Source organism: Misgurnus anguillicaudatus, chromosome 21, assembly GCF_027580225.2.
Source record: "Misgurnus anguillicaudatus chromosome 21, ASM2758022v2, whole genome shotgun sequence".
In the NCBI taxonomy this organism is placed as follows: Eukaryota; Metazoa; Chordata; class Actinopteri; order Cypriniformes; family Cobitidae; genus Misgurnus; species Misgurnus anguillicaudatus.
In genome coordinates this window covers 45,056,423-45,072,908 of record NC_073357.2, presented here as the reverse complement: position 1 = coordinate 45,072,908, position 16,486 = coordinate 45,056,423, and the positions used below count along the sequence as shown (strand labels likewise).

The window sequence follows — 16,486 nt, the reverse complement described above, 5'->3', positions numbered from 1 at the left end:
TCTAAAGAGGGGTTTGTGTGCATATAAAAAATACCATCTTCTCTGACTTCTATATATTTCATCATAATACCCCTTATTATAATGCATGACAGAGAGAACAACTCAAGCATATGCTGGTTTAAAATCAGTTTAGGTTTAAGTGGGAGGGACTGTCGGACATAATCTCTGTTTGCTTGGATGGCGATTAAAAACTGTAACTGAACTGCTTGGAATGAACTTCAAAGAATAGACTTCCATTGTGGTTTGTGTGAGTGCTTTGTCCTCTGTGCTTTTATTCGGCAGTTTGTGTATATGAAATGAGATTTAGAATTTGCCCTGGTTCCTTTATAGCTCAGTTAGCTACTCACTTTTATTGGGACACAACACCCTTACCTTAGTACATCGATAAAATAAAGCAAGTAATACATTTTTAACTGAACATTAAAACATTTTTGCACACGAGTCTGGTGCACACCATCTAAAATATACCAAGATAGATATAGAGGACAATGTATTCATAAGATATTAAGCTATGGAGTTTAAACTGACATTGCCAACGCGGTGTCAAATGAAGCCTTAGGGGACCTTTGGACATTTTGTCGTGCTGAAGAGCTTGTTTTATCTAAAAGGCCAAACACTTAAAAGACATCACCATTCTCACTGACAATCTAGTTCTACAGAGGAAGAGAAAACTCAGATGAAAAAGCTTCTTCGCAAGCCTGTGTGAGGAAGAATTCCTGAGGGCGGCTGTCACTCCAGGTGCTTTCTGCCATTCTGTGTGGTGCCACTGGACAGTTTTCCCTTTATCCTAAAAAGAAGATTTAGGGGAACACTTATATTATTTGGCAGTACTTTAATCCAAAGTGAGTGTGAATTCAATTTACATTTCAACATTTTATGTATTGAACCTTGGCGTTACTAGCGCTCTCGAGCTACAGAAACAATAAAGCAAGGTAGGTAAAAGTAATATGTCAGATACTGCATTTCCTTTCCTTTTGAAAACGTCGTATTTGTCAGTAACTTGATTCCTGGTGTACCAAATGGTTTCTGTAAGTTTGGATGTGACATAGATGATTGATTGACGACATAATTAAAAATTTCACCTAAATTTGTTCCAACATCTAAATTTATTCGTTTCGCTTCTACTTATCTAACATGATCTACTCCAACTTGAGATGTTTAGGACACCCTGCTGTCAGGAAATGGGCTTTCTGTGACAGGGAGCGCCTGTTGAAACTTCACATGGTATTTTTGGACAGAGCAGGACATATTTATTTTCCTGCTGGAACTGAACAGTGCATTGTGTGCCATACTGTAGGTTTCTAGAGCACTGTGTAAGGAGCCAGTCGCCAGCTTTCTCTCAATAGTGTCCATTTACACACCTCGCCCTGTTAATTGCTACTGTTTTGTGCGTCACACACAGATGTACTGTTAACCGTGTACCTTACACCATTGGCACATTTAAATATATGGACAAAAATATGCAGAATATCCCTGAAATACCTAATTGCAAATTTTGGAGCTTGTTTTTTTTAATGTACATTTAATCATTTAGGAGACGCTTTCTTCCAAAGCGACTTACAAATGGAAGGTTGAGTTGAAGGTGCACCTTCATGCTGCCAGAGATGTCGGTCAGGCAAGCTGAGATGAGAGCTAGCTGCTAGAAAAAGCCATGTTTACGGATGACAGTTCCAATTTTATTTTGGGACTTGTATTACCTAAAGGAACAGTATGTAAGAAATTTATATCAATTAATCATAAAATGTCACTAGACATTAATAAATCATTTTCATTTCAAACACTTATATCACTGACAACAGTGGTCTGGCCAGGATATTGTCATTTAAAAAGTGGAGTTGCAGCCCTCAACTGATGTTTATGTTGTCATTTTGCGTATTGGCCACCAGTTGTGTGATTGCAGAACCTGTTTTAGCCACAAGTTTTGTGATTGCAATATCAGTTTTGGACACAATCCTACATACTGTTCCTTTAATGCATATAGGTTTATATTATATCGAATTCACATTTTGTATTTATTTGACCCATTTTTATTCAATAATGTATTCATTATCTAAAATGTATTCATTAATCTTTAATACATGCAAATAGACATTATAAATATTGAATCATGCCTGTTTGAATTTATTTAAGAATCCATTAACCATTGATTTTCCAATTTAAAATGTACACAGAATTCCTAAAATTCTAAACGACTCCCTGTCTCTCACTACCCACCATACCTTTAAACAGCATAATAGGGTGGGGCTCCACAAATTGAAAGGGTCACTACATGAATTCACCCTAGGCCACACATCCCAAAAATTTAGAGCAAACGCAGTTCCTATGCAAGCATGTGTGTTTGCTTAAGTGTGTGAATGTTTACGGGGAAAGGTAGAACAGTATTTCTTCTTATCCACAGGAACAGACCTCACATTATTCTTGTAGTGGCTGGGCAGCTGATTAAAGCCTACATCCACAACTGAGGTCATTACCGCTAGCGTGTTTCACATGCCTATATGTCTGATCACACCTTACAAGCTGTGTGACACTTTATGCTTTAACAATCTCTTGATATCGTGACATATTCTCTTTCCTGTTAGGTTAAATAATTGGTCTAGAAATTGCATTTTATAAGGAATGTAGTAAAAAAATCTTATACCCTCATAGATCATTTCGTAATACTCAAAAAAAAAAAAAAAACGGATGTATGTGTGTAGTGCTCTACTATTTTTTTACAAGCCGCTTCCTCTGCACAGCCTGCCTTTGGAATCAAACAATTTAGTTTAAAATAGGCAAACACCTTTTAGGGTAAAACAATCTGAGTTGGTTTCATTCACTGATTCCATTAAGCTGGCATTTGTTTGGAAAATGACTGGCGGACATTCCTTCAATTACATCGGAACTGGTCTGTTTCTTTAAATAGAAAATACTTTTAAAGGCAAACCCATAAATTACACAGACTAACAATACATGTGGTAGTATACACATCCAGTTATAATTTACTGTACTTCCAGACTCATTTACAGATGCTATTATATAAATACATTTACATTTAGGCATTTAGCAGATGCTCTTATCCAAAGCGACTTACAAAGATTAGAAAAAAATAAAGCAATTTTTCATATGGAGGCAATAATATCATGTATATAATCTATTTGTGCTTTACATTGTTAACATTTTGAAAACACTTAAACTGATGCATTGGCTTCATAGAGCATCACGTTTGCCAACTAAAGCTGCTGAAAAGAATATATACAAATACAGACTACTATCAGGCGTCAAGCACCAAGAGGCATGTGGTTTGGTGCAAAAGGAGAACGGAGAGCATGTATAATGGAATCTAGTGTTCTCTCCCGACTCATTTAGCAGTACAACTTCAACACTTTTGGTTTAAGTGCCTAAATAAAGAACATATGTATGGTGGGCACCTAAAGTTTTTCAAACAGAGCTGCTTTTGTCAATATATGCAGGAGTCTGTGAAAGAACTGAAGCGATGAAATCTGCCAAACTGTAGAACTTGAACATCCTGTTATGCACGTTGTAGCAAGTCTATGTCAAGTGTAGGCTTAAGTCTCAGATTTAATTTTTTAAAAAGCTTCATGAAGTGTATCTAAAACATAAAAAGATGTGTTTGAATGTTATAAATTATTGGTAAATATATGGATGCACAATATCTGCCATTATCCTCTGGTCATTTAATTTAAGTAGCCTAATTGTTGTTAGATATGAAAACAAGACGTATAATCATAAAACAAGGTGGAACTGTCATAATGTCTAGGCCTACATGTGTGACTACATACTTGTTTTCTATTTATTTAGCTATATCTATGATCATGATTATGTTGAGGTTTTCCCAAATTGCACTCACCTGGTCAAAACAAAACTGGAAGTTTGTTAAAAGTAAAGACCTGTGTTAATATTTGCAAGAATTTCTGTTTGAGCAAGAGGGCGTGCTCTGTATCCGGAGTCTGGTTAATAAGGAGACTTGTTATACGCAAGTTGTTGATCTTGCCGTTTATAAAATGTGCTTTTCATGAGTGACATAGAAGCTTACTGTGATCCTCATCTACCCACACTCATACAGACCACATACAGCCCCAAAAAAATGGAACAAGCCAAACTTGGCCCTTAGAGAGGCATCCGAGAAAAAGATTGTGCTGACATCAGTTGTGAGGTCTGGAAAAGCATTTGACAGTGTACCTGTACCTACCTTTGTGTGTAAAGGATCAGCAACACAAAATTTAGATACATGGTATGCTGTAGCAAATCTGGTTCTAAACACTGTGGTTTCCCATACAGGGATTATCTTAAGCCAGGACTAGGCCTTAGTTTAATTAGGAAATATAACAAACATGCTACTAAAAACATTACTTGTGTGCATTTTGAGGCAAAACAAACGGCACTGATGTATTTAAATAGTCAGTGCAAGTTGTTTTCAGTTTGGACAGCTCTATTTAATCATGTTTATTAATCGCCCCTATGAATCTCAATTTAAAATCTTAAAATAAACTCATAGTATTTTTAAACAAATAGATGTAATATAATATACCTGTAAAGCTGTCCATCTGAGCAAATAGGAGTTCCTCAGCTGCCCCATGCATTGGGATGTTGTCATCTATGCTGTGGCCACAGGCTTTTGAGCTACTTTAGCTGCAGGAAATTAAAATAAAAAATCCTGGCATTATGGCAGTGCATGGTGTCTGGTTGATGGCACCACAACAAAACTTGTGGGCTATATTGCAAACACTAGAGACTTATGCAACCCTTGTTTTTGTGACGTCATGATTAGCAGCATTTATAAGTGTTTATAAAGTACAGTATTAACAAATTTGGAAAACAACGTGCACAAACGTGCACGTAATTTTTACTGAACATTTTGCCAGCTCACGTAGGCTCCATTCAAGAAAAATATATCGTTCATTACGAGCACACGTAATAGACCTAAACATATAGTAAATTAAATATTGGTTTGAATAGAGTATGTGTCAGTTATATAATATGTCTAATTTAAGGGTTATAAAGTATTAATTAATTTAAGAGGTGTTCGTGTTCTTGTTGATCTGCGCACATCGATCGGTGTTTGACATCAAAGTACCGCGAGTGAATTTGAAAGCAGAACTTTTATACTGTTCTCGCGTTATTTAAATGTCATATACCGATCGGTTATTGTGTATAATAACGAATTAACAATTGTGTTGTCACTATAAATACCGTTAATATAACTATGTAAAAACACTGAACCCCATTCGTTTTATCACTAAATAAAATCACACGGTAAAGCTTAAAAGATAAAGAAAAATCGTAGTTAACAGCGCCATCTTGTGTTTTGCAATTTGTGAGATACAAAACTCGCATTCTGTCTGCTCTGATTAACACTGTTAGTAACCGCCGCTCTCAGAACAGCAGCGGCGTTGGACGCGCAATGATTCTCGTGAGAATTCGGCTATCGTTAGCTGGTCTGAGATCAGCATCACGAGAGGACGTCTCCCAGGATCGCTCCCAGTGGCCGTTTCTCAATCCGAAGGCTGCAGGCTCCGGAGGTCGCATATGCAGGCTGTATTTTTCGTCATCAAGCCTGGTTTATTTAAGTTAACTGAACATTACATTCGCAATATATAAGCATATTACAACAATTTACGATTTACTACGAATAAAAGTAAACTTTTAATTGTTACTATTCTGAAATAAGAAAGTATCGATGACGTATGCAGCCTGCAAATGCGAACTCCGGAGCCTGCAGCATTCGGATTGAGAAACGGATAGTGACGCTGTGTGCGCCCCATGTTTAGACTCAATACAGGAAGTAGTAGACAGTAGAGACAGCGAGGCCGGACCAAGCTAAGGTGTGTAAATTAAAGCTTATACGAAGAAAGGACTTGTATTATTTTTCTATATGTCATATTACAATGTTTGTGGTACTATAACATTCATAATATGTAGTAACATTTGTTTGCATAAACAATAGACAGTAAATGTAGCTCTGAAAGTTGGGCGGTAGTAAAGTCGGTTGAAGCTGAGTAAGTTAGCTGTTTTCTGCTAACTCACTTTTACTCCGTTCATGAGAAATAAGGTAACTGTTATAGCTTACAATATAGCTCTAAATTGTTACGTTTTGCGCTATAGTTATGGTATTTGAGAGGGGAAATTAACTTTATGACAGAAAAAAAGTTTCGTAACGGTATAATGTCAGTCACGCCCAGCAGCATTGCCATTCAGGAAACAGTAATTTATTGAATTATAAATTACTTAGACCAGCAATTTTCTATCCTAGTACCCTTTCACTTTGCCTTAGCACTTCTAAAAATGTTTATGTAATTATATGTGTGTTATATATACGTATATATGTTTTGTTTCTTCTGCGTACACACTTTTTACCTCATTTTCTGGTGTAATTACAGATGGCTTGCAGTGACACAAAGAAGTCCAGCCTTGGTGGTGCTTGCTGTGACAGTGAGTACAGCAGTTGTGCAGCAGCTATGGAGAAGGAGAGGGAGTCGTATCTCAGCCCGACGGAGAACCCCTCGACTATTAGTGTCTCTCATTCTTTACTACCAGACCAGCAAGGCTATGATGTAGACTTTGACCCTCCACTAGAGAGCAAGTATGAATGTCCAATCTGTCTGATGGGCCTCAGGTCAGCAGTGCAGACACCATGTGGACATCGATTCTGCCATTTGTGCATTAAGAAGTCCCTCAGGTCAGCAACTTGTGTTGTGTGTTGCTTGCACAGTGATCACTGTGGTTATCAGTGATCAATTTTGATGGTTTTGGTTAACAGCCAACGTGAATATCTAGAGAGCTTGACCAATATAATACCAAATTGTACACCAGATTGTTTTTTGCCACATGAGCAGGGTTGTTGGCTAATATCAGTTAAAATGACTGAATAGTGACAGTAATGCAATTGCAGTAATGCTGTTCAAATGTAGTGTAAAGTGTAGTAAATCTGTTGGGTTCTTTTCATAAACCGAAAGAATGTTGCCTAATATTTCTCTTTTTCTCTGTTTGACAGTGACACGGGGCAAAAATGTCCAATTGACAATGAAGTGCTGCTAGAAGAACAGCTTTTCCCTGATAACTTTGCCAATAGAGAGATCCTCTCACTCACTGTTCGCTGCCGAAACGAAGGGTGCAATGAAAAAATGGAGTTGCGGCAATTGGAGGTGGGTTTGGTTTACTTTAATGACATAAAACATCAATAAGACCTTTAATGATGCATTTTACACATTCACTGAGAGGCTGTTTACACTTGGCATTAACATGCGTTTTCGTTGATCGGATCACAAGTGGACGACGTTAATGCCAGGTGTAAACGGTGTTCAAAACGTTTTGAGCTCTTCCACTTTCGACCACTTTCAACCACATTCAGAGGTAGTCGAAAACCCTTTCGATCGGATTGCTTTTGTAGTGTAAATGCACATGTGGTTGAATGTGTTCGAACAGCCACACGCGATCGCCTTTTCTCCGCCCATTTATCTAATCTGAGGTACTAAACACAATGTTTTACGTCTTTTCTGACACACGGTGTACAGCGCTATTTTTAGCCTTTCATTGATAAAACTAAAGCTGCTGATCTCCGCAGTTTCATTTTGCAAGCGTGTGAAAGTTGCGCAAACTTATTTCATCAATTGCGCTAAAAATTCTGAGAAAGCTTTAACATATTCATGTACAAAACACTGTGCAGCATGTTTACTTAATACACAAGCAGCGAACTCCAACATAATATTAGTTCACGACGTCCATATAAACTCATCATTACTCCGGCTCGCGTTTAAATGACAGCAGAGAGACTCGCCCACTGTCTCGACAGACCACCCCCTCACAGTATTCAGAACAGAAGCAGTTGAAAGTGGACAAAAGAGACAGATTTAAATACCAGTAGTAAACGTGATGTGTCTCTCGTCCACTTGTGATCCGATCGATGAAAATGCATCTTAATACCAAGTGTAAACAGCCCCCAAAACATGCTAACAAATCAAATATTGTTTTTTGTCTCTCCTTCAGAAACACTCTCCTAAGTGTAGGTTTGCCACAGAGCAGTGCACTCAGTGTTTTGAGTTTGTTCGTATAAGCCATATGGATGAGCATAAGACCCAGCACTGCTTACAGCGCCTCATGACCTGCCCTGACTGTGCAGGCAGCTTTGTATATGCTGGCAGACAGGTGGAAACCTTTGTTTTCTGTTCACAGGCTGTCGAAGATTTAAATTATTTGGAAAGGAGACGCTAGATCAATTTATTGATTTGTGTCTGATTTAGTTTTGTCTTTCAATAATTTCTGTTCTTCATTTTTCTTTCCTGTAGATTCATAAACAGATGTGTCCTTTTGCTAATACAGCGTGTGAATATTGCGAAATGGAGCTTATTCGGGATCAGGTGCGTCAGATGATTTAACTGTGAACACTACCTAAGGCATAACTGTCTATTTGATAAGTGAAAAATTCTTTATAAAAATTATTGTAATCTGTTTGCTTGCAGTTGGAATCGCATTGTGCCACAGACTGTGTAAAGGCACCTGTAGCCTGTACCTTCAGTACGTTTGGTTGTCGTGAAAAGATGGGCCATGAAGATGTCATAGGTCTAAAGTAATATACTGGGCTTCTTTTATCACTCCAAAATGCAGTACCGCTTTAACTTGTCTGGTCTTGTTGTAAAATATAATATAGTAATCTAAGTGCTCATTTTGTAATTACTTTTGTGACGTGTCTGTTGCAGATGCCGAGAAATGAGCTGGCCCAGCACATGCAAGAATTTACACAGATGCACATGCGTTGCTTGGCTGAGTTTCTGCGCAACCAGACTCTAAATGGCCCTCTTGCGCCATCAATTGCCCATTCCTCAGCAGATGAACGTGGTGCCTCCTCGCGGCCAGCAGAACATTGCCAGTGTAGCCAGGAGCTTAGGAACTTAAGGGAGACTGTTTCGGAGCTGGAGGGACGACTTGTTCTTCAAGACCAGCTGATCCGAGAGCTGTACATTAAAAACGAGACCCAGAGAACCCAGCTCACTGAATCGCGTCTTAAGCTGAGCACACTGGAAGAGGCCACCCGAGAGCTGGAAGCCCAGCAGTACCAAGGTGTCTACGTGTGGCGGCTCGAAAACTTCTCGGCCCATCTGCGGAACCAGGAGGCCGGTCAACCTGTAGTTCTTCACAGCCCGCCTTTCTACACGGGACGACCTGGCTACAAACTTTGCCTTCGGCTGCACTTGCAGACCCCCAGTGCTCCGCGCTGTTCCAACTATATCTCGCTTTTCGTGCACACTATGCAGGGTGAGTTTGACAGCCAGCTCTCTTGGCCCTTCCAGGGCACGATTCGGCTTTCCGTGTTGGATCAAGTCGAAGGGCAACACCACGTGGAAGTAATGGAGACCAAACCGGACCTGCAGGCTTTCCAGAGGCCCACCGTGCAGCGCAACCCCAAGGGTTTCGGCTATGTCACTTTTCTGCATCTACAGGCTTTGCGGCAGCGTGGGTTCGTGAAAGAGGATGTGTTATTGGTGCGCTGTGAGGTCACACCACGCTTCGACGCTAGCCTCAGGCGTGAGGGCGTCCAGCCTCGGGGCCCAGAACCTTCACTTTGAGCTCCTAGATTTCAACATCGCCCTTTTACATTCATAAGTTCTCATGTGTCGTTCTGCTTTCTGCAGTTCTCAGACATACTCTGTTGAAATGTGGCAAAACCAGACTCAGACAGTACACCATAAGTACAACTAGGTACGTAGTTTAATTGTTAAAGTGTTTTATATAAATGTTTCTCTAAGTCGTTTCAGTGCTGTGCAATTTATTTGCAAATCCATATATGAAAATCTTCACAAAATCGGTGAATTGCCTGTAAACCCAGCTAAAATAATGTAAAACATTACTTCAATGGTGCTGCCTATACAAAGTGTTGTTTTTCACAAGTTTTTTTTTTTACAATACTATTCAATTGCAAATATGTCACACCTAACCAGAAACACAACAGTAGATCTTGTTATCTGTACGAGTCTATCATTTAATATTTTTATAGAACCATATTGCTTACAGCAAATCTGTGTTTTGCAGTCCGGCCAAAACTCTACATTGCAACAAAGTTGAGTAACAAGCTTAACCTGTAAACCAGCCGAGAGCCTAGAGCAGCTGCATACTTCACTAAGATTCTTAATTCATTCTCCTTAAAGGTGCAGTGTGTAAATTTTAGCGGCATCTAGTGGTGAGGTTGCGAATTGCAACCAACGGCTGAGTCTACTGCTCACCCCTCACTTTTGAAACACACAGAGAGGCTACGGTATCCGCCACCGGACAAACATGTCATCGTTGGAGACAACTTAGTAGAAAATGTTGTTTGTTAAAGGAACAGTATGTAAGAAATTTATATCAATTAATCATAAAATGGCCCTATTATGTTACTAGACATTAAGAAATAATTTTCTTTTCAAAAACTTATATCACTCACAACAGTGGTCTGGCCAGGATATTGTCATTTAAAATGTGGAGTTGCAGCCCTCAACTGATGTTCATGTTGTCATTTTGTGTATTGGCCACCAGTTGTTTGATTGCAGTACCAGTTTTAGACACAAGTTTTGTGATTGCAGTACCAGTTTTGGCCACAATCCTACATACTGTTCCTTTAAGGGCTTATGTTTATATTAATATAGTTTTGAATATTATTTTGCATTTCTGTCAAGAGATCCTTTTAAAAATTACACACTGCACCTTTAAGTCTTATTTAGGTGATTTTGAAATTGTGCCTGACAAAGCTTGCGTGTAAGTGGTCTACATGCATTTAACAATTTTGACTTCTACAAATATAAGTGTCTTTTTAATCATGCTAGTTTGTCTGACACGTGTTGACACTGGAAAACGACAATCGTATTTTTCTTTGTATCATCCACAATGCAGTGCTCATAAATGTGTTGATATTATAAATGTTTAAAAATTAATTTGATCCTCTTTCTGTTTACTGTGACAAAACAATCCGGAATTCTCAGAACATGTGACTGATATTCAAGTTGCGTCAGAGATGTGCCCTAGTCCCATCTATGGTCTCACAGCTGTCACCCATCCCAGAATACACCCTGCTATTAACAGAAAGCAGCTGGATGTCAGAATGGGCGTTTGTCACACTGTGACGTCGTTTGTTTCCCACTCGTTCTTGGTACACGTCTCCTTCCTGTTCCACAACAGGTGATAGCAAAGAGCTTTCGGAGATGTAATGAGTAATCCTTATCTCGGGTTGGCTGAGCGGTGCTGTCATGTGGCTTCGATCAGTGCAGCCTGTGTATGTGGGAAAGTCACAGATTTGTAGCTGAAGCAATGAACCCCCATAGAGATTATTTGGTTTGCTTTAGATATTTGTTGTGGGGAAGTGGCATAGCTGTATTTTGTGAAATTGGATTTTCTTACTTGTATGCCTGCAGTTACATAAATAGGGTGTGATCACCATTGCCACCATACTCTCAAGTTTGCAATAATTCTTCGAGGGGCCTCGGGGGTCCTGGATTCCCTTTACACACACACACACATGCAGAAAGGTTGTACGAAGGAGATCCAGATGGTAATTCAGTATGGGTTCGGATTAACACTCACCTGTAGCACAAGTAGCATCTGTGTGATGGATGCGGGGATGAGAGGCATGTTCTTGCGCAGCAGGTCACCCAAAGACAGCTTTATTAGTACCAGATCCCTAAAGCTTAGGAGAGCCATCTGTCTGACTGTCAACTCTTGACCCTACAGAAAAACAATACATGCAAGCTTAGAATTGAATTGCAATACATGCAAGCTTTGGCTTTGAATTAGCTGCGCAGTCAGTTAATCAGGATTACACAGACCACATACTGATTCAAGGTCAGTCTCATGAGAGTGAGTGTTTCGCAACCTCTGGCCTTGCTAAAGCGAGTGCAGACTTTAACAAAAATGTAAATGATTGAATATGTCGGGCAAACTTTGAAACAAAAATTAAGCTGATGGTTTACCTGCAAAGGATATAAAATTGCCTGTGTGGTAGGTAGAATTTCACAGAAAAATCTGTCCCACACCTGTGCCAAAACAAGGAGCTGTTTCTCCCCTAAAGGAAAAAATATTTTATGAGGTGTTTTATGATGGACATTGATGCACATAAATAAATACACCAGAAATTGTGCCTGACCTTCATGCTTTTGAATCTCTTCCAAAATGACTGATAGACCTTTGGTCAAAATCTGATTCTTTAAACAATTAAAGGCAGTAACATTAGCAAGTTCCTCCTCCACTAGTAATGCATTTATTTCAAATGTAAACTGGTTTTGGAAACATAAGCTAGAGCACCTGGAAATATTCCTTGATAAATGAACCCATATTTGTCCTTAGAAGCCATCTGCAAAAGAAAAACATAATAGTATAACATAATAGTAACATAATTGACAACATAATAGTATTTTTTTATACCTGATATTTTCATTTATAGTGTACAGCTCATTCGACTGTAGTTTCTTTCCCTGAAATACCTTAATGCATGCAGAATAGATACTAAAGATAAAATGGCAACAATCAGTATTTGTTTTTTAATTTACACATTTTTATAATATTATAAAATTATTATAATACACTGTAAAAAATGCAGCACTTTTGTCAAGTCAACATATTTTTTATGTTACTTTAACCTAACAAATTAAAGTGAGGAAAATAAGTATTTGAACACACTGCTATTTTGCACGTTCTCCCACTTAGAAATCATAGAGGGGTCTGAAATTGTCATCGTATGTGCATGTCCACTGTGAGAGACATAATCGAAAGAAAAAAAATCCAGAAATCACAGTATATGATTTTTTATCTATTTATTTGTATGATACAGCTGCAAATAAGTATTTGAACACCTGTCTATCAGCTAGAATTCTGACCTGCCTCAAAGACCTGTTAGTCTGCCTTTAAAATGTCCACCTCCACTCCATTTATTATCCTAAATTAGATGCACCTGTTTGAGGTCGTTGCATAAAGACACCTGTCCACCCCATACAATAAGTAAGAGTCCAACTACTAACATGGCCAAGACCAAAGGACGATCCAAAGACACTAGAGACAAAATTTTACACCTCCACAAGGCTGGAAAGGGCTAAGGGGAAATTGCCAAGCAGCTTGGTGAAATAAGGTCCACTGTTGGATCAATCATTAGAAAATTGAAGAAGCTAAACATGACTGTCAATCTCCCTCGGACTGGGACTCCATGCAAGATCTCACCTCGTGAGGTCTCAATGATCCTAAGAAAGGTGAGAAATCAGCCCAGAACTACATGGGAGAAGCTGAATACTCAATGACCTGAAAAGAGCTGGGACCACCGTTTCCAAGGTTATTGTTGGTAATATACTAAGACGTCATGGTTTGAAATCATGCATGGCACGGAAGGTTCCCCTGCTTGAACCAGCACATGTCCAGGCCCGTCTTAAGTTTGCCAATGACCATTTGGATGATCCAGAGGAGTCATGGGAGAAAGTCATGTGGTCAGATGAGACCAAAATATAACTTTTTGGTCATAAACATGTTTGGAGGAAGAAGAATGATGAGTACCATCCCAAGAACACCATCCCTAGTGTGAAGCATGGTAGGGGATGGTTTGAGGGTGTTTTTCTGCACATGGGACAGGGCGACTGCACTGTATTAAGAGGAGGAGGACCGGGGCCATGTATTACGAGATTTGGCGGAACAACCTCCTTCCCTCAGTTAGAGCATTGAAGATGGGTCGAGGCTGGGTCTTCCAACATGACAATGACCCGAAGCACACAGACAGGATAACCAAGGAGTGGCTCTGTAAGAAGCATATCAAGGTTCTTGCGTGGCCTGCCCTAGCCAGTCTCCAGACCTAAAGCCAATAGAGAGTCTTTGGAGGGAGCTCAAACTCTGTGTTTCTCAGCGACAGGCCAGAAACCTGACTGATCTAGAGAAGATCTGTGTGGAAAAGTGGACCGAAATCCCTCCTGCAGTGTGTGCAAACCTGGTGAAAAACTACAGGAAACGTTTGACCTCTGTAATTGCAAAACAAAGGTTGCTGTTCCAAATATTAACATTGACTTTCTCAGGTGTTCAAATACTTATTTGCAGCTGTATCATACAAATTAAAAAAATCATACATTGTGATTTCTGGATTTTTCTTTTGATTATGTTTCTCACAGTGGACATGCACCTACGATTACAATTAATTGTCATTAATGAGCCTTCCATTAATTTCTAAGTGGGAGAACTTGCAAAATAGCAGGGTGTTCAAATACTTATTTTCCTCACTGTAAGTTAAACAATTTCAACTTGTTTTTTTTAAGGTATGTCAACTTTTTTAAGTCAAATCTTGCAAAACCAAGTTGTTTTTACTTCATGCTTGCATATTTTACAGTGTAGACAACACAAATATAAAAATAATCTTATTACACCTAACCGGAAACAAAATATCTCCACCTATTTGTAAGAGCAGTGCTGGGACATTGCAGGATGGTGTCAGGGATTGCGGCTGTAGTAGGGAGGTCTGTGAGGACATACAAATAGAAACCCTGAATTCAGAACGGAAATATACTTTAGGCTGTTTAAACATGAAAGTAGATCATGTCTGAAATGCTCAAACATGGTCGACTGCTGTGTCAGTTCACAGAACTCGGCTCATTTCCAGGTTTTTGAACCATGTGAAAGTAGACAGGTGGATTTGGCAACTCACTATTCGAGTGTCTACTTCCTGTGGTGCACCAACTTCCTGTTACTAACTATCCTGTTCTGTTTATGTCTGTTTACTCATTAACCTCAAATCACCTTAACATTGAATCACAGGCAAACAACATTTTAGAGAAATACAGAAAACAAAAATAAATAATGATCGATTGATCGAAATATTATCTATTGTAAAGATGTATCAGCTGTCAGTTATATACAAATCAGACAAAATACTTCTGTTTCTATATAGGAACAACAAAAATTTGAAGTAATAAATAATATTTATTTTGCACCTCAAAAATTATTCACTTCAAACATTGTAAACAGCAAATATGTTTTGAATCAATAGGCACAAAGTAAAATATTTACAGTAAGTAAAGGCAAGTTTAATAAAACCACAAATAAAATACATACCAAGCTTGTCCATCACAAAGTAATGCAAAAATAAACATTACGTTAGCGGTTCCTTTCAATAAATAATCTGGAGATGATCTTCTGCATTCATAAAAACAACACTTCAATACAACAACATGTTTGTCCTCAGTTCTGAAACAGACTTTCCTTGTTTCCCTCGAGTCTGGCTTTGACGACTCTCTTGTATTTTGGGTAAATGTGCCTAGTCAACTGGTTACTGATTCATTAGTTATGTGAACAGTATCGGTCATTGGATGAATGAATAATCAGTGTCTTCCTGTGTGAACACTCCAAAAAACTGTGAAGTTTACACTGTGATAGATTAAAGGTGTATGCCTACATTAAAACATACATGAAAAGAGGAAACTTAAAGGGTGATGGGTGAGGGCACAAAGACTAGCATCCACACACTTCCTCACATGGTGCATTCATTTTGTGTGAAAAAATGCTATCAAAGTTAGAAAGAATATATTAAAGAGAAGAATTGATAGAATAGTGGGAAAAAATACAAACATCTAATATTACACCTTCCATACTTAGAAACTAAATAAGAATATATTAATTTGAATTGCATTGCATTATAAATAAAAATATTTATTTATATAATGATTTAAAGTTTTTCATTGTGATTTACAGTTTAAAAAAAAGAAGCACATTAGAAAAACATTAGAAAATGATGTAATTATTATTAATTCATCCAAATGCCAAACAGTGCAAAATCATTTAATCTTCACTTAATGAAAGCTCCTTCACAACATAAAACCCACTCTATCTAACAATAATATCTCATTCAGTTGTAAAACATTTTTATAATAAAATTGCAAGATCACTATTTCTTGTTTGCACCATGTGATGAATGCCCTGATGGCTGCTGTCGCTTGCCTTCCTGTGGTTGCTGGTTTTTGGCGCTTGCCGCGATGGACCCTGTTAAACACAATGTCACCGTGTAAGCAAACACTGTGCCGATAGAAATAAGAAACTGATAGGAGAGGAAAAACGTAAAGAAACCATACGTGGGGGTTTAGGCACGTCCCTGTCACACTTCAGGGTACTTTTGTGGAAACACTCTGCAATCCAGGACAGCACTTCCCCGCAATACCTCACCTAGATATAAAGGTTTAGATTCAGTAAAGTTATGAGAATAAATAAGCAGATAATCTGTCATTTACTTCACCTCAGTCTCTACTGTTGCCATGCGTTTTTCTTGCTCTTTAAAACCCCCAATCAAACTCAGTATACTCTGCACCCTATGAAGTGTAATATATAGAAAAGGTTAAAAGGATGTGCTCACTCACACAGCTTTTATTTGGACCAAATACATAAACAACATGTTGTAAAAAGTATGAACTATTTCCTATTTATTTAGTATTTCCTATAAGCATTGGCATTTATTGTAACTCACTTAGAGGAAGTGTATTTAAGTCTCTCTGCACTGCTCTCTCGAAGC

General features: G+C 38.5%; 2 protein-coding genes across 12 annotated transcripts; one reads left to right on the top strand and one right to left on the bottom strand.

Moving 5' to 3' along the window:
- Positions 1 to 5,662: 5,662 nt before the first annotated feature.
- On the top strand, positions 5,663 to 10,901 carry traf6 (TNF receptor-associated factor 6). Of its 2 annotated transcripts, none has more exons than XM_073859216.1 (7): positions 5,663 to 5,822; positions 6,378 to 6,676; positions 6,992 to 7,142; positions 7,984 to 8,142; positions 8,283 to 8,354; positions 8,457 to 8,537; positions 8,697 to 10,901. In XM_073859216.1, exons 2-7 carry the CDS (start codon positions 6,378 to 6,380, stop codon positions 9,558 to 9,560), a joined length of 1,626 nt encoding a protein of 541 aa, XP_073715317.1. In that variant the 5' UTR covers positions 5,663 to 5,822; the 3' UTR covers positions 9,561 to 10,901. The 2 variants fall into 2 exon arrangements, with proteins under 2 accessions (XP_073715317.1, XP_073715316.1); XM_073859215.1 differs by lacking the exon at positions 5,663 to 5,822 and adding an exon at positions 5,898 to 6,049.
- Positions 10,526 to 15,871, bottom strand: LOC129447171 (proline-rich protein 5-like). Of its 10 annotated transcripts, none has more exons than XM_055208820.2 (9): positions 15,040 to 15,871; positions 14,380 to 14,446; positions 12,385 to 12,465; positions 12,265 to 12,313; positions 12,107 to 12,164; positions 11,934 to 12,025; positions 11,548 to 11,688; positions 11,365 to 11,464; positions 10,526 to 11,235 (listed from the first exon to the last, which is right to left on the bottom strand). In XM_055208820.2, the coding sequence occupies exons 1-9, from the start codon at positions 15,050 to 15,052 to the stop codon at positions 10,976 to 10,978; spliced, it is 861 nt and encodes a 286-aa protein (XP_055064795.1). In that variant the 5' UTR covers positions 15,053 to 15,871; the 3' UTR covers positions 10,526 to 10,975. The 10 variants fall into 10 exon arrangements, with proteins under 10 accessions (XP_055064795.1, XP_055064813.1, XP_055064779.1 ...); XM_055208838.2 differs by having other exon boundaries at positions 12,107 to 12,158; XM_055208804.2 differs by having other exon boundaries at positions 11,934 to 12,164.
- Positions 15,872 to 16,486: the final 615 nt, after the last annotated feature.